The 25,816-nt window shown below is 52.2% G+C and overlaps 2 protein-coding genes across 2 annotated transcripts; both read right to left on the reverse strand.

The window, feature by feature from the left end:
- Positions 1-564: 564 nt before the first annotated feature.
- On the reverse strand, positions 565-1,082 carry LOC139354336 (uncharacterized). The gene is made up of 2 exons (XM_070998560.1): positions 683-1,082; positions 565-635 (listed from the first exon to the last, which is right to left on the reverse strand). The coding sequence occupies exons 1-2, from the start codon at positions 1,080-1,082 to the stop codon at positions 565-567; spliced, it is 471 nt and encodes a 156-aa protein (XP_070854661.1).
- Positions 1,083-1,572: 490 nt separating this feature from the next.
- LOC139354337 (uncharacterized) lies at positions 1,573-2,129 on the reverse strand. Its single transcript, XM_070998561.1, has 2 exons — positions 2,081-2,129; positions 1,573-2,018 (listed from the first exon to the last, which is right to left on the reverse strand). The coding sequence occupies exons 1-2, from the start codon at positions 2,127-2,129 to the stop codon at positions 1,573-1,575; spliced, it is 495 nt and encodes a 164-aa protein (XP_070854662.1).
- Between the last annotated feature and the right edge of the window lie 23,687 nt (positions 2,130-25,816).

Consider the following 25,816-nt stretch of genomic DNA (forward strand, 5'->3'; position numbering starts at 1 on the left):
GAAATTCCTGATCGCAATTATGCAGAAATCCGTCGACAGGTCATGCGACAACTTCAGATGTACCGCACTGGTCGTCAAGCACGTGAACAGGGCTACTCATCGCTTCTCCTTGTGTCGAGCCACGGTCACCACCAATGGCCCAATGGCGCGGCGCCGGCCGCGCATGTTTTAGCTTTCACACATTACACGCCGAGATCACTTTGCGTAGGACACGTCTCAACTTCGTTACCCAGAATCTCATCCGGATCTCAGTAATTGTCGCATCCACATTTTTATCCTTCATCTTGGCGAGAAAATGGTACAAAATTTTATCCGTTATACTGTGTCGATGAGACAGGAATTTAGGCACACAGTTCGGCATCAACTCAGCCGTGGGCTCGCAAAACGCCACGGTCATCTATGTAGGGCATCAGCCCTCGAATGTCGCTTCAATTGGCGACGACCTTGCCGTCTTCTGTCGACCGCATTTCATCGGGAAATGCCTCTCGCTGTCTGACCAACAGGTTCTCCGCCGCAGCACACACCGCTGCGGTGAGTCCATATTCTTCGAGCTGGCTTCTTTGTCTACGGCATCTTCTCGTAAATCTTAAGACTCAGGCTGTGGTCCTGAGTCGCCGATTGTAGCTCGAGAATCTCTGAATCGAAATACAAAAGTCGTTTGCGGCAACCAACGCAAACTCACTTGAGACTTCCTCGGCGTCGTTTATATCCAGATCTTGTTCAACTCCGGATTCAGGCTGTGGCCAGCTACCCGCTGGCTGCCTCAAGAACGCTGGTCCGCCTAGCCGTGACTTATAATTGAGGTCCACGTGGTATTGCGAACGCGTTGCATCATCCGCTGCGTTGTCGGCTGTTGGTACCCACCTCCATTGGGATACCTTCGTCGACTCTAGGATTTCGGCCACACGATTGCTGACAAACTGCTTGTAACGGCGATGTATGCTGCCAATCCATCGAAGCACCGTCTTGGAGTCCGACCATAGCACGATATCATTGATGGCCACGCTGTGTCCCAGCCTGACAGTGTCCATCAATCTCGTTCCAAGAACTGCTTTCTGCAGCTCTAGCCGTGGAATTGACATAGTTCGCATCGGAGCGCACTTTGTTTTGGCACACACAAACCTTACTAGCACGTCTTTATCCTCATAAGTGACCCTCCAGTAAGCCACTGCTGCAAATTCTGATTGACTCGCATCCACGAAGACGTGCAATTCTATTCCCCGTACATGTCTGCGCCCAAAATAATTTCGAGGACATCGGAACTGTCCTAAGGCGTCCATCTCTTTACGCCAATTTACAATAGCTCTGTTGATCTCATCCGGTAGTGGTTCATCCCACTGCACTTTTTGCCTCCAGATCTCTCGCAACAGCAACTTAGCTGTTATCATGAGACAGCAAAGAAATCCCAGAGGATCAAACGTAGATATGGCCAAGCTCAAAAACTCCCTCGTTCTCCGTTCCCTACGCTGCTCGGAGTTTGATGATACTTCACGTTAAACTTGAAGTAGTCCGCGGCTGCCTGCCAATACATTCCCATAATTTTCTGTTCAGACTCTCCCCATTCGACGCACTTCACGTGTCCTGATGGACCCAATGCTGTCTCCACAACGGGCGAACTGGATACAAACTGGCATAACTCTCGGTGGCAAAGCTGTCCACATAGTCATCCACATAATGACAATCGATGATGGCCTTGACTGCTCTGGGATCCGAATGCTCAAACTGTTTGGCATTCACAGTCTTCACGTAATGAGCAGCACTTGGCGAGCAGGCTGCTCCGAAGGTCATAACGTTCATCTCGTAAAAATCAGGATCGCTCTCGTCGTTGCCATCTCTCCACAGGTAGCGTTGGGAACATCTATCCTCGGGTCGGATCAGAGCTTGGTGGAATATTTCCCTGATGTCCCCACAAACTCCGACGGCTCCTTCTCTGAAATGAAAGAGTACGGCTGGCAACGGTTCGAAATGTTGCGGTCCTTTGTCCAAGGTCGAGTTTAACGATGTTCCTCCAGCTTTGGCTGCAGCGTCGAAGACCAATCGAATCTTGCCTGGCTTAATCTGTAGGCCTGCGCGAACTGACCGTTGCGCTTCATCTTCTTCTCGACATTGACCAACCGCTTGTACGCCATGTCATAGCTGGGTGGCATAGTAAATCTGTCTGGTAACGTAGGCCCAATTTCACCGTCGTGTCTTCGAGTATCCCCTGTGCCCGCACGTCGTTGCTACCTGCGACTGGTGGCGCAAGACATCGGTGACGGAAAAATTGATTGTCCACTTACGGGCCCAAAAACAGCCCAGCCCAGCTCGGTTGCGGCAGCGTACGGTCCCTGTCTGGCAAACCGTCGCGTTCGGAGAATACCTAAGTATCCGTGATCAAGCCCAATGAGCAACTTCGGTACCACGTTGCTGTAGGGTTTCATCGGCATTCGCGCATCCTTATGTACGCATTGAACATCTCATCGGTTGAGGGTCTGCATCGGCAAGCTCAGATCCGGAACGGAATACACGCTTCGCAGCACATGCTATACCGTATAGTGTGACTGGTAATATACGAAACAGAAGAAGGCTTCCTTCTACGTTGACGCATCTTAAATTCGTCTCTACGGGCGCCTCCGATGACTGCGGAGTTGATACGCCATTGTTGGTACTGTAACAAACTGATTTTAGTGATCCGCTTGCTACGAGATTCGTGCGGCTAGCTCAGTAGATTGTGTGTTCGTCCCACCAAATTTATATAAACGTGACCGCCCAGTAGCTCAGTGAGAAAGCACAGAATTCACGGGTTCGTAGTGGGTCTATTGCGGGTATAATATTACAAATGTCTTGGTTACTTGGTTGGCCTTGACTCGTCACTTGTGACCTTCGGTACTTCCGACAGTCCTGATTCTCTCGACGACCTCTCGCCTTGATGACTCGGTGCTCCAGTCCTGTAGCTCCCTGAAGATCCTCGCAGCTCCCTGAAGATGCTCGCTCGCTGCTCGCACCTGACGCGTTGACTTGGTGACTGCTGGTAACGACGCGAGGGGGATCAGCCTTAGGGAAGCGAGAACGGTGACTCTCAGACTAGGGTGTACAGAAGCTGCGTTCTTCAGGACCACTCCTTTCGACACACCGCCGCCTGTCCCTTGCTGTGTCCCGGATGTTCCCACTGGGGTTTCTGCTCAGCCCGCGCGGACAGTCAAGGCGGAACGCCAGGAAGCTGCCTCGCGCTTTACTTTGCTTCTACGCCTAGTGTAAACGAATGTTCCACCCTAGCCTCACACTTCTGCGTGTGGTCCGGGACGTCTCCGCGTGGCTCGCTCTATCTTGCGCACTGCTCCTGGTGGTGCTGGCTGCGCGGCTGGACGTAGCGTGGCTTTTGGTGCTCGGGGTTTGGGCGTACGCCGCTCCGGGACCCCGCAAGTCGAAACCGTCGGGCTCTCCTGGACAACTCCACTCGAGACCGTACCGATCGACCGCTCTCCCTTCTGGCTTGTTGTACTTGGGATTCGGACACGCCGCTCCGGGACCTCGCAAGTCGAAACCGTATGGCTCTCCTGGACAACTCCACTCGAGACCGTACCGATCGACCGCTTTCCTTTCTGGCTTGTTATACTCGTTATCCTCCAGGCGTAACGCCAGGACTTTGTTGATAGGGTTAAACCGACCGCCTTGACCTAGTTGTGTGATGCCCTCTGGACCTCTGCTATCTGCGTCTCAATTCGGAGATTCCTGGTATCCCAATCCCGAACATCTCGACGTAGCAATCTTGCTCCTCGTAGGCTTCCACGGCGCTGCTTTTCCGACGACTCTACTTCCTGTTGCTCCCTTGTAGACTATCAGGTTGATAAACTGTTTACTTTGATATCTGATTGATCTTGATGGTTTGACTCCTCTTGATCAACTGATCCAGCTGCCAGCGTTCTGCGGCCTTATATACCGTTATTTCCCTTTTGCGCACGGCCCGCTGGATCTCTCCATTCCGGGTCCAAAGTCCGTGCCTCCTGGTTGACCCACTTGTCCTTCACGTACCGCTTCCAACCGATGCTCTGCCCACTGCTCCGTCCCGCTGATTCCCGTGATGCCTGTGGCACGCCTGTGTGCCGCTCCACCGCCGAGATGTGGCACTTCTTCTCCCGGTCCAAAGTTCACGGGAGATTCCAAAGTCCGGTGGAGTTCCGTTATCCCTTTTTGCACGCCGCACTCTTGCCCTGCCCGCCAAGTCTCCATTCTCTCATTCTCCATCCTTGGTTTCCAAGCTCTCTCGTTCTCCATTCTCTCATTCTCCAACCTTGGTCTCCAAACTCTCTCGTTCTCCGTCCTTGGTCTCGAAACTCTCTCGCTCTCCATCCTTGGTCTCCAAACTCTCTCGCTCTCCATCCTTGGTCTCCAAGCTCTCTCGTTCTCCATCCTCTCCTCGCCGCGCCGTTACTACGCGAATTCACCGCGTATCTGGTAAGCGCCCGACCATCTGCTGCTGCTGCTGCTGCTGCCTATATTTGTGGGGAGCTATTCAACTCCTCACATTCCCCCCTTACTTCGGGAAACATTTGAAACTTGCTCCTACTCTCCGGCGTTTCCTTGCAGCCTTCGAGTCCTTGTGATGGTCCTGCCGATTCCTCCGGCGCTCCCTCAATGTTCCCTCGGTGCTCCCTCGACGCTTTTAGCTCCATTGAGTTTCTACAGCGCTGGTCATCCTCCTCGTATCAACTTCAAATCTCCCGCGCCGATAATTCACATGTTTCCACTGGGACATCGATACTCATGTGCAATCGATACCCAGCTCGCTGCCCATTGCTGCGTCCTACTCCTTTCCATGGGGCCTCCGTTTGGTCACATTATCCGTACGTGATCGGTGTTTCCTCGACTATCGATACCGACGGAGAAGCGTTTCCACTTACTCGTTGAAATATTTTCACCTTTTGCCAAAGTTTCCAGTATTTTTTGCGCCCATCGATCGCCATTATCGTCCAGTGACAATCGACCGCCTACAAATTAAGGCGCCCCCTTCCCTAGGCAATGGTGAATTGGCAAAATTGGATCTTCCCGTACAGCTTTTGGTTGATTTGTCTTTCTCTTCCATTTTTTTTCTCAGCTCCTACCAGCCGATGCCTCTTTTAACACTCGTAGCGTCTCTGGTAGTGGTTGTATTAATAATGCGTTTAGCTAACCCTTTCTGTACGCTATCTCAAAGTCGTACTGTTGTAGCTCCGGGGCCCATCTGTCGATCCTTCCTGAAGGGCCTTCAATGCTGTTGAGCCACTTCAGGGCCATGTGGTCGGTTACTACCTTAAAGTGGCAGATATGGCCTGAACTTTCGGATCGCCCAGACGATCGCCAAGCACTCCTTCTCCGCGCCATTCAGTGTTCGGCTCGAATAGGAGATTACTCTTTCGCCCATATCGGTGTCCTGGGTCAGTATTTCTCCGATGCCTTAGTCGCTGGCGTCTGTTTGCAGGATGATAGTTCTACTGAAGTCCTGGCATGCTAGCACCGGGTCTGCCACGAGTCTTGCCTTTACTTCCTCAAACGCCATCTGGTGCTCTGGTGTCCACTCCCACTTGCTGCCTTTGCGCAGCAGGTCATTCAGGGGCTTGACGATCTGGAAAAATCTGGTACAAACCGGCGGTACCACGACGCTACTCCTAGTTATTTCCGGAGCTTTTTGACGGTCGATGGAGGTTCTAGTACAGCGATGGCGGCTACTTTTTCTGGACGTGTTCCTATTCCCTCACTAGTCACTCGATGTCCCAGGTACAACAGTTCCTTCTTAAAGAATTGGCATTTTTCTGGATTCAGCCTCAGGTTTGCTTCCTTTAGACGCCGGAACACTTCTCTAAGGTTTCTCTTGTGTTCTTCCAGCGTGCGACCGATCACTATTGTGTCATCCTGGTAAGCGAATGCGTGAGGTGACACCTCGGGGCCAATTACTTGGTCCAAAACCCGCTGAAGAGTTGCCGACGCCGAGTGGAGTCCGAACGGCATTACTCTCCACAGAAATAGACTTTGCCTGGTACCGTGAACGCCGTGTGTTGCCTGCTTTTCTACAAACTCTCTGGATCTCCATTCTTGGTCTCCAAACTCTCTCGATCTCCATCCTTGGTCTCCAAACTTTCTTCTTCTCCAACCGCTCCTCGCCGCGCCGTTACTACACGAATTCGTCGCGTATCTGGTAAGCGGCCGGCCATCTGTTGCTGCTGCTGCAGAGATTTGTGGGGAGTAATTCAACTCCTCAAATGCCCCCCTTACTTCGGGAAACATTTAAAAGCTCGTTCCTACTCTCCGGTGTTTCCTTGCATATCCTAGCCTTCGAGTCCTTGTGATGCTCCTGCCGATTCCCCCGGCGCTCCCTCGATGCTCACACGACGCTCTTAACTCCATTGAGTTTCTACAGCGCTAGTCATCATCCAAGTAGCAACTTCAATCTCCCGCGCCGATATTCTCCATGACTCCACTGGGACATCGATACTCGTGGGATATCGATCCCAGCTCGCTGCTCTTTGCTGCGTCCCCTTTCTTTCATTGTGTTCGTACCCAAAGGTACTCAACATGACCACACCCAACAAATCAAGCAGTAGCCAAGTTGGGAACAGTACCAGGCGCTCAGTAGCACCCACTGCATATGAGAATGGCTGATCAGCATATTATATGTCTCACTAACTCACCGTCTCACCGACTCAACGGCACACTGACCGGCCAATGCAGTCAGCACATTTTGCAGTGTCTGCCGAGCCAACTACACAAACTGCTACCATAATCAAAGCACCCTGACCTACCTACCTACTTTAGAATATAGCGCACTTCACTAATCATTACACTAAACTTTCGTCTTCCAAGTAGTATATAAACATGTACCAAATGAAGAATAAATCAACTATCAACGCATCTCATAACTCCGCGGTTCTACTTCCTACATCTGGGAATAGGGCTCGTAACACACTATCTCAACTAGCAGCTAACCACGTTAGCTCACCCTCAGCGCAGCTCCAGCATCGCCTGTGGTCCGGCATCGCAGTAACCATCGTTGCCATTGCCGCGACGCGATCGTCCTGCCATCATAGCGTCCCCGTGCCAGCGACAAGTGCTCATTACCCCCTTGTCCCGCGGTGTGACCCGGAAGTGTTTACTTTGGTTAGGCACAAACACGTTGGTTCCTCCGCCTGGTCACACCATCCGTGAGTGATCGATGTTTCTGCGACTATCGATACCGACGGTGCGGCGTTCCCACCTGCTCGTTGCGATATTTCCACCTTTGCCGATATTTCCATTTTCGTGTCCCCATCGATCGCACTATCGTCCAGTGCCAATCGATCTCCTATCGAGGCGCCCCCTTCCCTGGCTTGTGGTGATATTGCAACTTTTGATCTACCCGCACAGCTTCTGGCTGATCCATCTTTTCCATTTTATTTTCTCAGCTTCTTCGACGCTCATCCGTTACCCTGATTGCGCCTCTTGTGCCTAATCACGTCTCGACCATTTCATCGGATTTGTCTCACGATTTAAATAAAATAAGAGAAGTATTTTCCGTTCTAAGAAAATCTTAGAAAAACGAAAAGTTTGTATCGAGTAACAAAATTAAGCTTTCACAGGAAAAATGAATTTTTTTTAACAAATGGTAATTTAAATCGTTTAGGTTTCATCGGATTCGTCTCATATGGATAAGCATATGCCGCTTGAGGCCCGATTTACTGCAAAATGTTTAAGGTAGATATGGCGTGTCGGTCTCTTGGTCTGCTAGTCGGTTATCATGAATGCGCCTCTTCCCCCTTCCTTCGGCAGACTGTTGATACGTGTTTTCCTTTCCTCCAATCAGTCCCAATCGGTTCTTTGGACGCTCTGGTTTGCTCCCTTTGTGTTCTTGACGTTCTCCTAATGTCCTTTATGTATTTCATTGCACCTTTGTAGTTGCCCTGTAGTATCCTTGGAGTCGGTTCGTAGTATCCCTTTCGAATCCTTGGAGGTATCCTTGGAGTGTGTTCGTAGTATTCTTAGGGAATCCTTGGAGGTATCCTTGGACTCTTTTCGTAGTTTCCTTTGGAAATCCTTGGAGGAATCCTTGGACTCCTTTCGTGGTATCCTTTGGGCATCCTTGGAGATGTCTTCGGACTTTTTTTTCGTAGTATCCTTTGGGAATCTTAGGAGATGTCCTTGGACCTTTTTTCCGTATTATCCTTTGGGAATCCTTGGAGGTATCCTCGGACTTTCAATGTTGTTTTGCATCTGTTGTGTCTGCTTGCCGTAGGCGCTCGCTTGTGTTTTCCGTTTGTTTCTGTTTCAGCTCGCTTACGTGGATGGTCCCGCAGATTACTGGTGACGCAAAACCCATGACATGGTAAGGTCCGTCGTATCTTGGGGCCAATTTTGCTGCGAACCCCTCGGCCGCTTTTGATAAGTGGTGTTCCTTGGCCCACACGACGTCACCCACCTTTGGCGTCCATTGCCTCCTCCTTAGGTTATAATGCGTAGCCTGATCCTGGGATGCTTTCTCCAGATTCCGCCTTACAATCTCGAAGATTTCTCTGAGTTTGTTTGCCTTCTCCTCCGGGGTCTCTGTCGTATAGGGCGCTCGGTAGTCTTGGTTCTCTGCCTTGGGTAATGAACGACGGTGTGTAACCTGTGGATTCTAAAACGCTCGTGTTTATTGCCAGCATGATTTCCGGCCATTTTTTGTTCCAATTTCTTTGGTTCTGCCCTGCGAACTGCGCTATCATTGTCTTCACCGTCCCATTTGCTCTCAGTCGGGTTCTCCTGTGGGGTGTATGGAGCTGTGAACTGTTGCTTGGTTCCCATTTCGGCCAGGAAACTGTTGAAAATTTTGCTGGCAAACTGAACTCCGTTGTCCGTTATGACTATTTTCGGGACCCCATACCTCGCGATTATGCGTTCTCTAAAAGCTTTCTTTAGGGATTCGGCCGTCGCGCTCCACAGCGGCACCAACTCAGTCCACTTGGAGAACCGGTCTATTAATACCAGCAGCATTTGGTTGCCGTGCTTCGAACGCGCGCTGGGGACCGACGAAGTCCGCACATACCGTAGCCCATGGTTCCTCTGGCACCTGCGTCAGCATTTTCCCAGCCATTTGCATCTGATTCGGCTTGAATCTCATGCATGTCTCGCATCCTCGCAAGTGTGCTCGGGCGTCTTTGTGCATTTCTGGCCAGTAATACCGGGCTGCCAGACGCACTATTGTCTTTCGGCTTCCTACATGGTCAGCCGCCGGTGAGTCGTGGTTCTCCTTCAGCACCGTTTCCTGTAGAGCTTTCGGGACGCACGTCTTCCATGTTGCGACGTCCTCGCTGCCCGCTCTATGAGGTATATTCCTGTAAAGGATTTAACCCTCCATCACGTAGTCCGGATACTTTGGCGGCTGGGTCCTTATCTTTTCGCGCATTTCCAGAATCCAGCTGCATGTTGCAGACGCTTCCGCCGCCGACGTCTCCTTGATCTCTCGAAGTGTTTCCGGTAGTGGCTGCCTTGACAAAGCGTCTGCCACCACGTTGAGTTGTCCTTTCCTGTACGCTATTTCGAAGTCCTCCCTGAAGGGCTCTTTACGCTGTTGAGCCACTTCAGCGCCATGTGGTCAGTTACTACTTTAAAGTGGTAACCTTCCAGAGACGGCTTGAGCTTTCGGATCGCCCAGACGATTGCCAAGCATTCGTTCTCGGTCGTTGAGTAATTCTTCTCAGCGCCGTTAAGCGTTCGGCTCGAGTAAGAGATTACCTTTTTCCCCTCGTTCAGTTTACTCGGTCAAGATTGCCCCGATGCCGTAGTCGCTCGCGTCAGCTTACAAGATTAATGGTTTGTCGAAATCCGGGCACGCCAGTACGGGGTCTGCGGCGAGTCTTGCCTTCACCTCTTCGAACGCCGTCTGATGTTCCAGTGTCCACACCCACTTATTGCCCCTGCGTAGAAAATCGTTGAGAGGCTTGACTATTTTTGCGAAGTCAGGTACAAGCCGGCGGTACCATGATGCTACGCCCAACTACTATCGGAGCTCTCTTACTGTCGATGGTGGTTCTAGTTCGGCGATGGCTGCTACTTTTTCTCGATCTGTGCCTATTACTTCGCTAGTCACTCGATCACCAAGATACAACAGCTGTTTCTGAAAAATTGGCACTTCTCCGGGCTTAACCTCAGATTTGCCTCCTTTAGCCGTTGGAACTGTTCCTTCAGGTTAGCCTTGTGTTCTTCCAGCGAGCGCCCGATCACTATGATGTCATCCTGTTAAGCAAATGCGTTCTGCGACATTTCGGGACCGATCACCCAGTCCAGCACCCGTTTAAAGGTCGCAGACGCCGAATGAAGTCCGAATGACATCACTCTCCACTGGAATACGCCTTTCCCCGGCACTGTAAACACCGTGTACTGCCTGCTGTCTGCTTTCAGTGGGATTTGCCAGTACCCATCCTTTAGGTCCAAGCTGCTGATGTACCGTGCTTCCCTCAGTTGGTCGAGAATATAATTTAATCGGGGAATCGGGTAGGCATCCTTTATCGACTTGAGGTTGATTTGCCTAAAGTCGACGCACAGTCTCCATTTGCCCGTCTTTTTTTAACCATCACGATGGGAGAGCTGTATGGGCTTGTTGAATGTTCGCATTGATCAACCACCCTCGCATTAATCTCCCCTTGAACTTTCGGATTCTTGGGGTAGTGTCGCTGCTTTATTGCTTTGTCCTTTTTCATCGTGATCTGATGCTCTGCCATGTTCGATGTTCGCTTCATGCTGCTGAAACTCGATAGCTCGCTTGCCGATTGTACGACTGCCACTGATAGCTTCTCCTCGAGCCATCGCTTGTGTCGATTCCTGGCCGGTATTATCACTTCGTGTCCAGCGCACTTAATCTCGGTACCGACTTGTGTTAGAAAGTTCCATCCCAACACCAATGAATCCACTACCCCTGGTAGTATCAGCAGGCTCGTGCTCAGTCGCTTGTTCCCGAACGCGATTTCCACCTGCAGCTGCTCATCGATTCCGCCACATCTTCTGTCTGTCAACCGAACTTGCCGTCGTATCCTCGTAATCTTTCCGAGGGCAGCCAGGTCGTCCGCCAGCTGTTTGCTTATAAAGCTTGCTGTTGCCCCGGTGTCGATTGTGGCTTTGTATGTGCCCCCACCAATCGTCACCGCTGCGGACAACTGCTCTTCCTCCTCGACCAGCTTTACCGTTAATTTGGAGAGTAGCATCTTGCGACCCCCGCTCGCCTCTCTGCGGCTGAGGTCGCTGGGCATTTCCCGCCTGCTGGCAGCATTCAACGCTCCTAACGCCTACTCTCCCGCACACCCAGCAAAACAACAGGCGTTGGTGCCGACATCCCCGCGCCCAGTGTCCATGACCGCCGCACTTTCGGCAGGCCTCCTGGGGGTCTGTGATGTGTGTCGTTTCACGAGGCCTTCGTGTTGTACTTGGTGGCCTCCAAACATTGTTTGCTGGCTGCATCTGTAGCTGTTGTGGTGGTGTCCATTGGCCTCCGCGTGGTGCTCCTGTGGCCTGCTGTCATGGTACTCGGTTAGGTGGCGACCATTGGTGGTTTCCCCGTGTCTCCTGGGTTCCTGTCTCTTCGCATCTTCTGCATGTTACCTGCGCTGGCGATGCCGACTTGGTCTTCGAAAATTTGTTTTCCTGCGCGAAAGCTTCCCGCTCCTTTAACACTTTGTACGCTTTTAGGAAGATCCTTAGACTCGGGGTGCAGTTTTCCTTGATGATCCTTAGGGTATCTTTCGTGGAATAATTAAGTGGCCTCACCATCGTCTGCATGTCGATCATGCAGTCTTTGAACGACTCGCTGAAGCCCTGCTTCCGTTGTCTGACCTGATCCGCCAGCCTGGTGAAGAAGTCTCTTGGCAGAAAGTATGTGTGGAAACTATCTATGAACTCCGCCCAGGTTTTCCATTGTTTGTTGTTGGCGATAAACCACTTCAGAGCCCTTCCCTTAAGTAATTCCGGCATCGCTCGGGTAATCATGTCTAACTCCAAGCCGTATGTGTTGGCGGACCATTCCTCCTACTCCAGGAACTTGAACGGTTGCCGCCCCGGCGAACCTGAACGACCACTCGCGCACCTGTTTGGCGATCCGTGCATAGTCTGACTGACTGGGTCTCGAGATCAGCGCTGTTACTTTCCTGTCTTGGCTTGAGTCTCTCCTGTTTGCCTCTTTTTGTAAGTTGTCGACGCACAGGCTTGCCACTAAGTTGTCGCCTTCGGCATTCGTTAACGTGATGCTCGGGCCGGCTTTGTCGTGGTATGTAGCTTCCAACTCGGCCCAGATGTCAACTCGGATAATACCTTTCTCATGTCCTCTAATTTGCCGTCCAGGGTGACATAAGGCCTCTGTGCGACATTGGCAAAGTCCTCCTTTTTGAGCCGGTAGATCCACTTCTTTCCCATTCTGTTTAAGTTGCTTTCACTGCTGGGACAATCACGTTGGGCGCCAGATGTAACGAACTGATTTTTGTGGTCTACTCGCTACGAGATTCGTGCGGCTAGCTCAGTAGATTGTAGATGTGTTCGTCCCACCAAATTTATAGTGAAGTGGGTTTATTGCGGGTATATTATTACAAATGTCTTGGTAGTTTGGTTGGCCTTGACTCGTCACTTGTGACCTTGGGTACTTCCGAGATGCTCTCTCGCTGCTCGCCCCTGACGCGTGACTGGTGACTGCTGGTGACGACCCGGACTCGCGAGGGGGGATCAGCCGTACGGGCTTAGGGAAGCGTCACCGTTCGACACAACGCCGCCTGTCCCTTGCTCTGTCCCGGATGGTCCCACTGGGGTTTCTGTTCAGCCCACGCGGACAGTCAGGGCGGAACGCCAGAAATCTGCCTCGCGCTTTACTTTGCTTCTACGCCTAGTGTAAACGAACGTTCCACCCTAGCCTCACCCTTTTGCGTGTGGTTCGGGACGTCTCCGCGTGGCTCGCTCTATCTTGCGCACTGCTCCTGGTGGTGCTGGCTGCGCGGCTGGACGTAGCGTGGCTTTTGGTGCTCGGGGTTCGGGCGTACGCCGCTCCGGGACCCCGCAAGTCGAAACCGTCGGGCTCTCCTGGACAACTCCACTCGAGACCGTACCGATCGACCGCTCTCCCTTCTGGCTTGTTATACTCGTTATCCTCCAGGCGTAACGCCAGGATTTTGTTGATAGGGTTAATCCGACCGCCTTGACCTAGTTGTGTGATGCCCTCTGGACCTCTGCTATCTGCGTCTCAATTCGGAGATTCCTGGTATCCCAATCCCGAACATCTCGACGTAGCAATCTTGCTCCTCGTAGGCTTCCACGGCGCTGCTTTTCCGACGACTCTACTTGCTGTTGCTCCCTTGTAGACTATCTGGTTGATAAACTGTTTACTTTGATATCTGATTGATCTTGATGGTTTGACTCCTCTTGATCAACTGATCCAGCTGCCAGCGTTCTACGGCCTTATATACCGTTATTTCCCTTTTGCGCACGGCCCGCTGGATCTCTCCACTCCGGGTCCAAAGTCCGTGCCTCCTGGTTGACCCACTTGTCCTTCACGTACCGCTTCCAACCGATTCTCTGCCCACTGCTGCCGTCCGGCTGATTCCCGTGATGCCTGTGGCACGCCTGTGTGCCGCTCCACCGCCGAGATGTGGCACTTCTTCTCCCGGTATTATCCTTGGAGTCGGTTCGTAGTACCCCTTTCGAATCCTTGGAGGTATCCTTGGAGTGTGTTCGTAGTATTCTTAGGGAATCCTTGGAGGTATCCTTGGACTCTTTTCGTAGTTTCCTTTGGAAATCCTTGGAGGTATCCTTGGACTCCTTTCGTGGTATCCTTTGGGCATCCTTGGAGATGTCCTAGGACTTTTTTTTCGTAGTATCCTTTGGGAATCCTTGGAGATGTCCTTGGACTTTTTTTCCGTATTATCCTTTGGGAATCCTTGGAGGTATCCTCGGACTTTCAATGTTGTTTTGCATCTGTTGTGTCTGCTTTGTTTCTGTTTCAGCTCGCTTACGTGGATGGTCCCGCAGATTACTGGTGACGCAAAACCCATGACATGGTAAGGTCCGTCGTATCTTGGGGCCAATTTTGCTGCGAACCCCTCGGCCGCTTTTGATAAGTGGTGTTCCTTGGCCCACACGACGTCACCCACCTTTGGCGTCCATTGCCTCCTCCTTAGGTTATAATGCGTAGCCTGATCCTGGGATGCTTTCTCCAGATTCCGCCTTACAATCTCGAAGATTTCTCTGAGTTTGTTTGCCTTCTCCTCCGGGGTCTCTGTCGTATAGGGCGCTCGGTAGTCTTGGTTCTCTGCCTTGGGTAATGAACGACGGTGTGTAACCTGTGGATTCTGAAACGCTCGTGTTTATTGCCAGCATGATTTCCGGCCATTTTTTGTTCCAATTTCTTTGGTTCTGCCCTGCGAACTGCGCTATCATTGTCTTCACCGTCCCATTTGCTCTCAGTCGGGTTCTCCTGTGGGGTGTATGGAGCTGTGAACTGTTGCTTGGTTCCCATTTCGGCCAGGAAACTGTTAAAAATTTTGCTGGCAAACTGATCTCCGTTGTCCGTTATGACTATTTTCGGGACCCCATACCTCGCGGTTATGCGTTCTCTAAAAGCTTTCTTTAGGGATTCGGCCGTCGCGCTCCACAGCGGCACCAACTCAGTCCACTGGGAGAATCGGTCTATTAATACCAGCAGCATTTGGTTGCCGTGCTTCGAACGCGGCAGGGGTCCGACGAAGTCCGCACATACCGTAGCCCATGGTTCCTCTGGCACCTGCGTCAGCATTTTCCCAGCCATTTGCATCTGATTCGGCTTGAATCTCATGCATGTCTCGCATCCTCGCAAGTGTGCTCGGGCGTCTTTGTGCATTCCTGGCCAGTAATACCGGGCTGCCAGACGCACTATTGTCTTTCGGCTTCCTACATGGCCAGCCGCCGGTGAGTCGTGGTTCTCCTTCAGCACCGTTTCCTGTAGAGCTTTCGGGACGCACGTCTTCCATGTTGCGACGTCCTCGCTGCCCGCTCTATGAGGTATATTCCTGTAAAGGATTTAACCCTCCATCACGTAGTCCGGATACTTTGGCGGCTGGGTCCTTATCTTTTCGCGCATTTCCAGAATCCAGCTGCATGTTGCAGACGCTTCCGCCGCCGACGTCTCCTTGATCTCTCGAAGTGTTTCCGGTAGTGGCTGCCTTGACAAAGCGTCTGCCACCACGTTGAGTTGTCCTTTCCTGTACGCTATTTCGAAGTCCTCCCTGAAGGGCTCTTTACGCTGTTGAGCCACCTCAGCGCCATGTGGTCAGTTACTACTTTAAAGTGGTAACCTTCCAGAGACGGCTTGAGCTTTCGGAGCGCCCAGACGATTGCCAAGCATTCGTTCTCGGTCGTTGAGTAATTCTTCTCAGCGCCGTTAAGCGTTCGGCTCGAGTAAGAGATTACCTTTTTCCCCTCGTTCAGTTTACTCGGTCAAGATTGCCCCGATGCCGTAGTCGCTCGCGTCAGCTTGCAAGATTAATGGTTTGTCGAAATCCGGGCACGCCAGTACGGGGTCTGCGGCGAGTCTTGCCTTCACCTCTTCGAACGCCGTCTGATGTTCCAGTGTCCACACCCACTTATTGCCCCTGCGTAGAAAATCGTTGAGAGGCTTGACTATTTTTGCGAAGTCAGGTACAAGCCGGCGGTACCATGATGCTACGCCCAACTACTATCGGAGCTCTCTTACTGTCGATGGTGGTTCTAGTTCGGCGATGGCTGCTACTTTTTCTTGATCTGTGCCTATTACTTCGCTAGTCACTCGATCACCAAGATACAACAGCTGTTTCTGAAAAATTGGCACTTCTCCGGGCTTAACCTCAGATTTGCCTCCTTTAGCCGTTGGAACTGTTCCTTCAGGTTAGCCTTGTGTTCTTCCAGCGAGCGCCCGATCACTATGATGTCATCCTGTTAAGCAAATGCGTTCTGCGACATTTCGGGACCGATCACCCAGTCCAGCACCCGTTTAAAGGTCGCAGACGCCGAATGAAGTCCGAATGACATCACTCTCCACTGGAATACGCCTTTCCCCGGCACTGTAAACACCGTGTACTGCCTGCTGTCTGCTTTCAGTGGGATTTGCCAGTACCCATCCTTTAGGTCCAAGCTGCTGATGTACCGTGCTTCCCTCAGTTGGTCGAGAATATAATTTAATCGGGGAATCGGGTAGGCATCCTTTATCGACTTGAGGTTGATTTGCCTCAAGTCGACGCACAGTCTCCATTTGCCCGTCTTTTTTTAACCATCACGATGGGAGAGCTGTATGGGCTTGTTGAATGTTCGCATTGATCAACCACCCTCGCATTAATCTCCCCTTGAACTTTCGGATTCTTGGGGTAGTGTCGCTGCTTTATTGCTTTGTCCTTTTTCATCGTGATCTGATGCTTTGCCATGTTCGATGTTCGCTTCATGCTGCTGAAACTCGATAGCTCGCTTGCCGATTGTACGACTGCCACCGAGAGCTTCTCCTCGAGCCATCCCTTGTGTCGATTCCTGGCCGGTATTATCACTTCGTGTCCAGCGCACTTAATCTCGGTACCGACTTGTGTTAGAAAGTTCCATCCCAACACTAATGAATCCACTACCCCTGGTAGTATCAGCATTCTCGTGCTCAGTCGCTAGTTCCCGAACGCGATTTCCACCTGCAGCTGCTCATCGATTCCGCCACATCTTCTGTCTTCCAACCGAACTTGCCGTCGTATCCTCGTAATCTTTCCGAGGGCAGCCAGGTCGTCCGCCAGCTGTTTGCTTATAAAGCTTGCTGTTGCCCCGGTGTCAATTGTGGCTTTGTATGTGCCCCCACCAATCGTTACCGCTGCGGACAACTGCTGCTCCTCCTCGACCAGCTTTACCGTTAATTTGGAGAGGTAGCATCTTGCGACCCCCGCTCGCCTCTCTGCGGCTGAGGTCGCTGAGCATTTCCCGCACACCCAGCAAACCAACAGGCGTTGGTGCCGACATCCCCGCGCCCAGTGTTCATGACCGCCGCACTTTCGGCAGGCCTCCTTGGGGTCTGTGATGTGTGTCGTTTCACGAGGCCTTTGTGTTGTACTTGGTGGCCTCCAAACAGTGTTTGCTGGCTGCATCTGTAGCTGTTGTGGTAGTGTCTATTGGCCTCCGCGTGGTGCTCCTGTGGCCTGCTGTCATGGTACTCGGTTAGGTGGCGACCATTGGTCGTTTCCCCGTGTCTCCTGGGTTCCTGTCTCTTCGCATCTTTTGCATTTGTTTTCCTGCGCGAAAGCTTCCCGCTCCTTTGACACTTTGTACGCCCTTAGGAATATCCTTAGACTTGGGGTGCAGTTTTCCTTGATGATCCTTAGGGTATCTTTCGTGGAATAGTTAAGTGGCCTCACCATCGTCTGCATGTCGATCATGCAGTCTTTGAACGACTCGCTGAAGCCCTGCTTCCGTTGCCTGACCTGATCCGCCAGCCTGGTGAAGAAGTCTCTCGGCAGAAAGTATGTGTGGAAACTATCTATGAACTCCGCCCAGGTTTTCCATTGTTTGTTGTTGGCGATAAACCACTTCAGAGCCCTTCCCTTAAGCAATTCCAGCATCGCTCGGGTAATCATGTCTAACTCCAAGCCATTCCTCCTACTCCAGGAACTTGAACGGTTGCCGCCCCGGCGATCCTGAACGACCACTCGCGGACCTGTTTGGCGATCCGTGCATAGTCTGACTGACTGGGTCTCGAGATCAGCGCTGTTACTTTCCTGTCTTGGCTTGAGTCTCTCCTGTTTGCCTCTTTTTGTAAGTTGTCGACGCACAGGCTTGCCACTAAGTTGTCGCCTTCGGCATTCGTTAACGTGATGCTCGGGCCGGCTTTGTCGTGGTATGTAGCTTCCAACTCGGCCCAGATGTCAACTCGGATAATGCCATGTCCAGGGTGACATAAGGCCTCTGTGTGACATTGGCGAAGTCCTCCTTTTTGAGCCGGTAGATCCACTTCTTTCTCATTCTGTTTAAGTTGCTTTCACTGCTGGGACAATCACGTTGGGCGCCAGATGTAACGAACTGATTTTTGAGGTCTACTCGCTACGAGATTCGTGCGGCTAGCTCAGTAGATTGTGTGTTCGTCCCACCAAATTTATAGTGAAGTGGGTTTATTGCGGGTATATTATTACAAATGTCTTGGTAGTTTGGTTGGCCTTGACTCGTCACTTGTGACCTTCGGTACTTCCGAGATGCTCTCTCGCTGCTCGCCCCTGACGCGTGACTGGTGACTGCTGGTGACGACCCGGACTCGCGAGAGGGGATCAGCCGTACGGGCTTAGAGAAGCGTCGCCGTTCTCAGACTAGGGTGAACAGAAGCTGCGCCTTCCAGGATCACTCCTTTCGACACAACGCCGCCTGTCCCATGCTCTGTCCCGGATGGTCCCACTGGGGTTTCTGCTCAGCCCACGCGGACAGTCAAGGCGGAACGCCAGGAAGCTGCCTCGCGCTTTACTTTGCTTCTACGCCTAGTGTAAACGAACGTTCCACCCTAGCCTCACCCTTCTGTGTGTGGTCCGGGACGTCTCCGCGTGGCTCGCTCTATCTTGCGCACTGCTCCTGGTGGTGCTGGCTGCGCGGCTGGACGTAGCGTGGCTTTTGGTGCTCGGGGCTCGAGCGTACGCCGCTCCGGGACCCCGCAAGTCGAAACCGTCGGGCTCTCCTGGACAACTCCACTCGAGACCGTACCGATCGACCGCTCTCCCTTCTGGCTTGTTATACTCGTTATCCTCCAGGCGTAACGCCAGGACTTTGTTGATAGGGTTAATCCGACCGCCTTGACCTAGTTGTGTGATGCCCTCTGGACCTCTGCTATCTGCGTCTCAATTCGGAGATTCCTGGTATCCCAATCCCGAACATCTCGACGTAGCAATCTTGCTCCTCGTAGGCTTCCACGGCGCTGCTTTTCCGACGACTCTACTTGCTGTTGCTCCCTTGTAGACTATCTGGTTGATAAACTGTTTACTTTGATATCTGATTGATCTTGATGGTTTGACTCCTCTTGATCAACTGATCCAGCTGCCAGCGTTCTGCGGCCTTATATACCGTTATTTCCCTTTTGCGCACGGCCCGCTGGATCTCTCCACTCCGGGTCCAAAGTCCGTGCCTCCTGGTTGACCCACTTGTCCTTCACGTACCGCTTCCAACCGATTCTCTGCCCACTGCTGCCGTCCGGCTGATTCCCGTGATGCCTGTGGCACGCCTGTGTGCCGCTCCACCGCCGAGATGTGGCACTTCTTCTCCCGGTAGTATCCTTGGAGTCGGTTCGTAGTACCCCTTTCGAATCCTTGGAGGTATCCTTGGAGTGTGTTCGTAGTATTCTTAGGGAATCCTTGGAGGTATCCTTGGACTCTTTTCGTAGTTTCCTTTGGAAATCCTTGGAGGTATCCTTGGACTCCTTTCGTGGTATCCTTTGGGCATCCTTGGAGATGTCCTAGGACTTTTTTTTCGTAGTATCCTTTGGGAATCCTTGGAGATGTCCTTGGACTTTTTTTCCGTATTATCCTTTGGGAATCCTTGGAGGTATCCTCGGACTTTCAATGTTGTTTTGCATCTGTTGTGTCTGCTTTGTTTCTGTTTCAGCTCGCTTACGTGGATGGTCCCGCAGATTACTGGTGACGCAAGACCCATGACATGGTAAGGTCCGTCGTATCTTGGGGCCAATTTTGCTGCGAACCCCTCGGCCGCTTTTGATAAGTGGTGTTCCTTGGCCCACACGACGTCACCCACCTTTGGCGTCCATTGCCTCCTCCTTAGTTTATAATGCGTAGCCTGATCCTGGGATGCTTTCTCCAGATTCCGCCTTACAATCTCGAAGATTTCTCTGAGTTTGTTTGCCTTCTCCTCCGGGGTCTCTGTCGTATAGGGCGCTCGGTAGTCTTGGTTCTCTGCATTGGGTAATGAACGACGGTGTGTAACCTGTGGATTCTGAAACGCTCGTGTTTATTGCCAGCATGATTTCCGGCCACTTTTTGTTCCAATTTCTTTGGTTCTGCCCTGCGAACTGCGCTATCATTGTCTTCACCGTCCCATTTGCTCTCAGTCGGGTTCTCCTGTGGGGTGTATGGAGCTGTGAACTGTTGCTTGGTTCCCATTTCGGCCAGGAAACTGTTGAAAATTTTGCTGGCAAACTGAACTCCGTTGTCCGTTATGACTATTTTCGGGACCCCATACCTCGCGATTATGCGTTCTCTAAAAGCTTTCTTTAGGGATTCGGCCGTCGCGCTCCACAGCGGCACCAACTCAGTCCACTTGGAGAATCGGTCTATTAATACCAGCAGCATTTGGTTGCCGTGCTTCGAACGCGGCAGGGGACCGACGAAGTCCGCACATACCGTAGCCCATGGTTCCTCTGGCACCTGCGTCAGCATTTTCCCAGCCATTTGCATCTGATTCGGCTTGAATCTCATGCATGTCTCGCATCCTCGCAAGTGTGCTCGGGCGTCTTTGTGCATTTCTGGCCAGTAATACCGGGCTGCCAGACGCACTATTGTCTTTCGGCTTCCTACATGGTCAGCCGCCGGTGAGTCGTGGTTCTCCTTCAGCACCGTTTCCTGTAGAGCTTTCGGGACGCACGTCTTCCATGTTGCGACGTCCTCGCTGCCCGCTCTATGAGGTATATTCCTGTAAAGGATTTAACCCTCCATCACGTAGTCCGGATACTTTGGCGGCTGGGTCCTTATCTTTTCGCGCATTTCCAGAATCCAGCTGCATGTTGCAGACGCTTCCGCCGCCGACGTCTCCTTGATCTCTCGAAGTGTTTCCGGTAGTGGCTGCCTTGACAAAGCGTCTGCCACCACGTTGAGTTGTCCTTTCCTGTACGCTATTTCGAAGTCCTCCCTGAAGGGCTCTTTACGCTGTTGAGCCACTTCAGCGCCATGTGGTCAGTTACTACTTTAAAGTGGTAACCTTCCAGAGACGGCTTGAGCTTTCGGATCGCCCAGACGATTGCCAAGCATTCGTTCTCGGTCGTTGAGTAATTCTTCTCAGCGCCGTTAAGCGTTCGGCTCGAGTAAGAGATTACCTTTTTCCCCTCGTTCAGTTTACTCGGTCAAGATTGCCCCGATGCCGTAGTCGCTCGCGTCAGCTTGCAAGATTAATGGTTTGTCGAAATCCGGGCACGCCAGTACGGGGTCTGCGGCGAGTCTTGCCTTCACCTCTTCGAACGCCGTCTGATGTTCCAGTGTCCACACCCACTTATTGCCCCTGCGTAGAAAATCGTTGAGAGGCTTGACTATTTTTGCGAAGTCAGGTACAAGCCGGCGGTACCATGATGCTACGCCCAACTACTATCGGAGCTCTCTTACTGTCGATGGTGGTTCTAGTTCGGCGATGGCTGCTACTTTTTCTTGATCTGTGCCTATTACTTCGCTAGTCACTCGATCACCAAGATACAACAGCTGTTTCTGAAAAATTGGCACTTCTCCGGGCTTAACCTCAGATTTGCCTCCTTTAGCCGTTGGAACTGTTCCTTCAGGTTAGCCTTGTGTTCTTCCAGCGAGCGCCCGATCACTATGATGTCATCCTGTTAAGCAAATGCGTTCTGCGACATTTCGGGACCGATCACCCAGTCCAGCACCCGTTTAAAGGTCGCAGACGCCGAATGAAGTCCGAATGACATCACTCTCCACTGGAATACGCCTTTCCCCGGCACTGTAAACACCGTGTACTGCCTGCTGTCTGCTTTCAGTGGGATTTGCCAGTACCCATCCTTTAGGTCCAAGCTGCTGATGTACCGTGCTTCCCTCAGTTGGTCGAGAATATAATTTAATCGGGGAATCGGGTAGGCATCCTTTATCGACTTGAGGTTGATTTGCCTCAAGTCGACGCACAGTCTCCATTTGCCCATCACGATGGGAGAGCTGTATGGGCTTGTTGAATGTTCGCATTGATCAACCACCCTCGCATTAATCTCCCCTTGAACTTTCGGATTCTTGGGGTAGTGTCGCTGCTTTATTGCTTTGTCCTTTTTCATCGTGATCTGATGCTTTGCCATGTTCGATGTTCGCTTCATGCTGCTGAAACTCGATAGCTCGCTTGCCGATTGTACGACTGCCACCGAGAGCTTCTCCTCGAGCCATCCCTTGTGTCGATTCCTGGCCGGTATTATCACTTCGTGTCCAGCGCACTTAATCTCGGTACCGACTTGTGTTAGAAAGTTCCATCCCAACACTAATGAATCCACTACCCCTGGTAGTATCAGCATTCTCGTGCTCAGTCGCTAGTTCCCGAACGCGATTTCCACCTGCAGCTGCTCATCGATTCCGCCACATCTTCTGTCTTCCAACCGAACTTGCCGTCGTATCCTCGTAATCTTTCCGAGGGCAGCCAGGTCGTCCGCCAGCTGTTTGCTTATAAAGCTTGCTGTTGCCCCGGTGTCGATTGTGGCTTTGTATGTGCCCCCACCAATCGTCACCGCTGCGGACAACTGCTGCTCCTCCTCGACCAGCTTTACCGTTAATTTGGAGAGGTAGCATCTTGCGACCCCCGCTCGCCTCTCTGCGGCTGAGGTCGCTGAGCATTTCCCGCACACCCAGCAAAACAACAGGCGTTGGTGCCGACATCCCCGCGCCCAGTGTCCATGACCGCCGCACTTTCGGCAGGCCTCCTTGGGGTCTGTGATGTGTGTCGTTTCACGAGGCCTTTGTGTTGTACTTGGTGGCCTCCAAACAGTGTTTGCTGGCTGCATCTGTATCTGTTGTGGTAGTGTCTATTGGCCTCCGCGTGGTGCTCCTGTGGCCTGCTGTCATGGTACTCGGTTAGGTGGCGACCATTGGTCGTTTCCCCGTGTCTCCTGGGTTCCTGTCTCTTCGCATCTTCTGCATGTTACCGGCGCTGGCGATGCCGACTTGGTCTTCGAAAATTTGTTTTCCTGCGCGAAAGCTTCCCGCTCCTTTGACACTTTGTACGCCCTTAGGAATATCCTTAGACTTGGGGTGCAGTTTTCCTTGATGATCCTTAGGGTATCTTTCGTGGAATAATTAAGTGGCCTCACCATCGTCTGCATGTCGATCATGCAGTCTTTGAACGACTCGCTGAAGCCCTGCTTCCGTTGCCTGACCTGATCCGCCAGCCTGGTGAAGAAGTCTCTCGGCAGAAAGTATGTGTGGAAACTATCTATGAACTCCGCCCAGGTTTTCCATTGTTTGTTGTTGGCGATAAACCACTTCAGAGCCCTTCCCTTAAGCAATTCCAGCATCGCTCGGGTAATCATGTCTAACTCCAAGCCATTCCTCCTACTCCAGGAACTTGAACGGTTGCCGCCCCGGCGATCCTGAACGACCACTCGCGGACCTGTTTGGCGATCCGTGCATAGTCTGACTGACTGGGTCTCGAGATCAGCGCTGTTACTTTCCTGTCTTGGCTTGAGTCTCTCCTGTTTGCCTCTTTTTGTAAGTTGTCGACGCACAGGCTTGCCACTAAGTTGTCGCCTTCGGCATTCGTTAACGTGATGCTCGGGCCGGCTTTGTCGTGGTATGTAGCTTCCAACTCGGCCCAGATGTCAACTCGGATAATGCCATGTCCAGGGTGACATAAGGCCTCTGTGTGACATTGGCGAAGTCCTCCTTTTTGAGCCGGTAGATCCACTTCTTTCCCATTCTGTTTAAGTTGCTTTCACTGCTGGGACAATCACGTTGGGCGCCAGATGTAACGAACTGATTTTTGAGGTCTACTCGCTACGAGATTCGTGCGGCTAGCTCAGTAGATTGTGTGTTCGTCCCACCAAATTTATAGTGAAGTGGGTTTATTGCGGGTATATTATTACAAATGTCTTGGTAGTTTGGTTGGCCTTGACTCGTCACTTGTGACCTTGGGTACTTCCGAGATGCTCTCTCGCTGCTCGCCCCTGACGCGTGACTGGTGACTGCTGGTGACGACCCGGACTCGCGAGGGGGGATCAGCCGTACGGGCTTAGGGAAGCGTCACCGTTCGACACAACGCCGCCTGTCCCTTGCTCTGTCCCGGATGGTCCCACTGGGGTTTCTGATCAGCCCACGCGGACAGTCAGGGCGGAACGCCAGGAAGCTGCCTCGCGCTTTACTTTGCTTCTACGCCTAGTGTAAACGAACGTTCCACCCTAGCCTCACCCTTTTGCGTGTGGTTCGGGACGTCTCCGCGTGGCTCGCTCTATCTTGCGCACTGCTCCTGGTGGTGCTGGCTGCGCGGCTGGACGTAGCGTGGCTTTTGGTGCTCGGGGTTCGGGCGTACGCCGCTCCGGGACCCCGCAAGTCGAAACCGTCGGGCACTCCTGGACAACTCCACTCGAGACCGTACCGATCGACCGCTCTCCCTTCTGGCTTGTTGTACTTGGGATTCGGACACGCCGTTCCGGGACCGTGCAAGTCGAAACCGTATGGCTCTCCTGGACAACTCCCCTCGAGACCGTACCGATCGACCGCTTTCCCTTCTGGCTTGTTATACTCGTTATCCTCCAGGCGAAACGCCAGGACCTTGTTGATAGGGTTAAACCGACCGCCTTGACCTAGTTGTGTGATGCCCTCTGGACCTCTGCTATCTGCGTCTCAATTCGGAGATTCCTGGTATCCCAATCCCGAATATCTCGACGTAGCAATCTTGCTCCTCGTAGGCTTCCATGGCGCTGCTTTTCCGACGACTCAACTTGCTGTTGCTCCCTTGTGGACTATCTGGTTGATAAACTGTTTACTTTGATATCTGTTTGATCTTGATGGTTTGACTCCTCTTGATCAACTGATCCAGCTGCCAGCGTTCTGCGGCCTTATATACCGTTATTTCCCTTTTGCGCACGGCCCGCTGGATCTCTCCACTCCAGGTCCAAAGTCCGTGCCTCCTGGTTGACCCACTTGTCCTTCACGTACCGCTTCCAACCGATGCTCTGCCCACTGCTGCCGTCCCGCTGATTCCCGTGATGCCTGTGGCACGCCTGTGTGCCGCTCCACCGCCGAGATGTGGCACTTCTTCTCCCGGTCCAAAGTTCACGGGAGATTCCAAAGTCCGGTGGAGTTCCCTTATCCCCTTTCGCACACGGCACTCTTGCCCTGCCCGCCAAGTCTCCATTCTCTCATTATCCATCCTTGGTCTCCAAACTCTCTCGTTCTCCATTCTCTCATTCTCCAACATTGGTCTCCAAACTCTCTCGTTCTCCGTCCCTGGTCTCCAAACTATCTCGCTTTCCATCCTTGGTCTCCAAACTTTCTGGCTCTTCATCCTTCGTCCCCAAGCTCTCTCGTTCTCCATCCTCTCCTCGCCGCGCCGTTACTACGCGAATTCGCCGCGTATCTGGTAAGCGGCCGGCCATCTGCTGCTGACTGCTGGTTTCCCTTCTATCGCTGACTCGTTGCTGCGATCTTCTGCGTTGGCTGTCCGCCTGGTGCAGCATGCTGTGATGCCTCTGCCGGCATCCATTTAATTGACACTCACTATGCGAATTGCAGGATCTAGTCATCTGAGCACTTTGAAGCACATAAAGCACAATCGATGGCTTCTCACATATCTCCACCTTTCCGGCGGCGAAGCTCCATTGTATTCTCTACAGTCCCCGACTGCATGTTGTCCTCCACAAATTGGACAACTTCTGGGGCGACCCTGTTGATCGCCTTCGTTATGGTCGATGCTCGCATGCAGCAACCGACGCCTCGGTTATTTCCCTTCGACGTCCATGATAGTACACACTAATTCGCGTACTCCTTTAACAAAGCTCAAATACCACTTAGCTGGCTGTGAATAAGTTGTTCCGGTCGGCCATACCTAAAGCGCAGCTGCTTTACCACAGCGCTGACATTCCTTGGCTGGATCAGGAGAGATTTGACGGTCTCACGTGCCTCATCCTTCAGCGCCTTCAGCCAGCGTTGGTTGTTCTTCAGATCCGTGC

The sequence above is a fragment of the Drosophila suzukii genome, assembly GCF_043229965.1.
Source record: "Drosophila suzukii chromosome 2 unlocalized genomic scaffold, CBGP_Dsuzu_IsoJpt1.0 scf_2c, whole genome shotgun sequence".
In the NCBI taxonomy this organism is placed as follows: Eukaryota; Metazoa; Arthropoda; class Insecta; order Diptera; family Drosophilidae; genus Drosophila; species Drosophila suzukii.

Coding starts and splice junctions, on each gene's coding strand:
- LOC139354336 (XM_070998560.1), bottom strand. CDS start 1,082: ATGTCAATTCCACGGCTAGAGCTGCAGAAAGCAGTTCTTGGAACGAGA. Junction 636..682: donor CGACGCCGAGGAAGTCTCAA/GTGAGTTTGCGT, acceptor ATTTCGATTCAG/AGATTCTCGAGCTACAATCG.
- LOC139354337 (XM_070998561.1), bottom strand. CDS start 2,129: ATGGCGTACAAGCGGTTGGTCAATGTCGAGAAGAAGATGAAGCGCAAC. Junction 2,019..2,080: donor GAAGAAGATGAAGCGCAACG/GTCAGTTCGCGC, acceptor TCGACGCTGCAG/CCAAAGCTGGAGGAACATCG.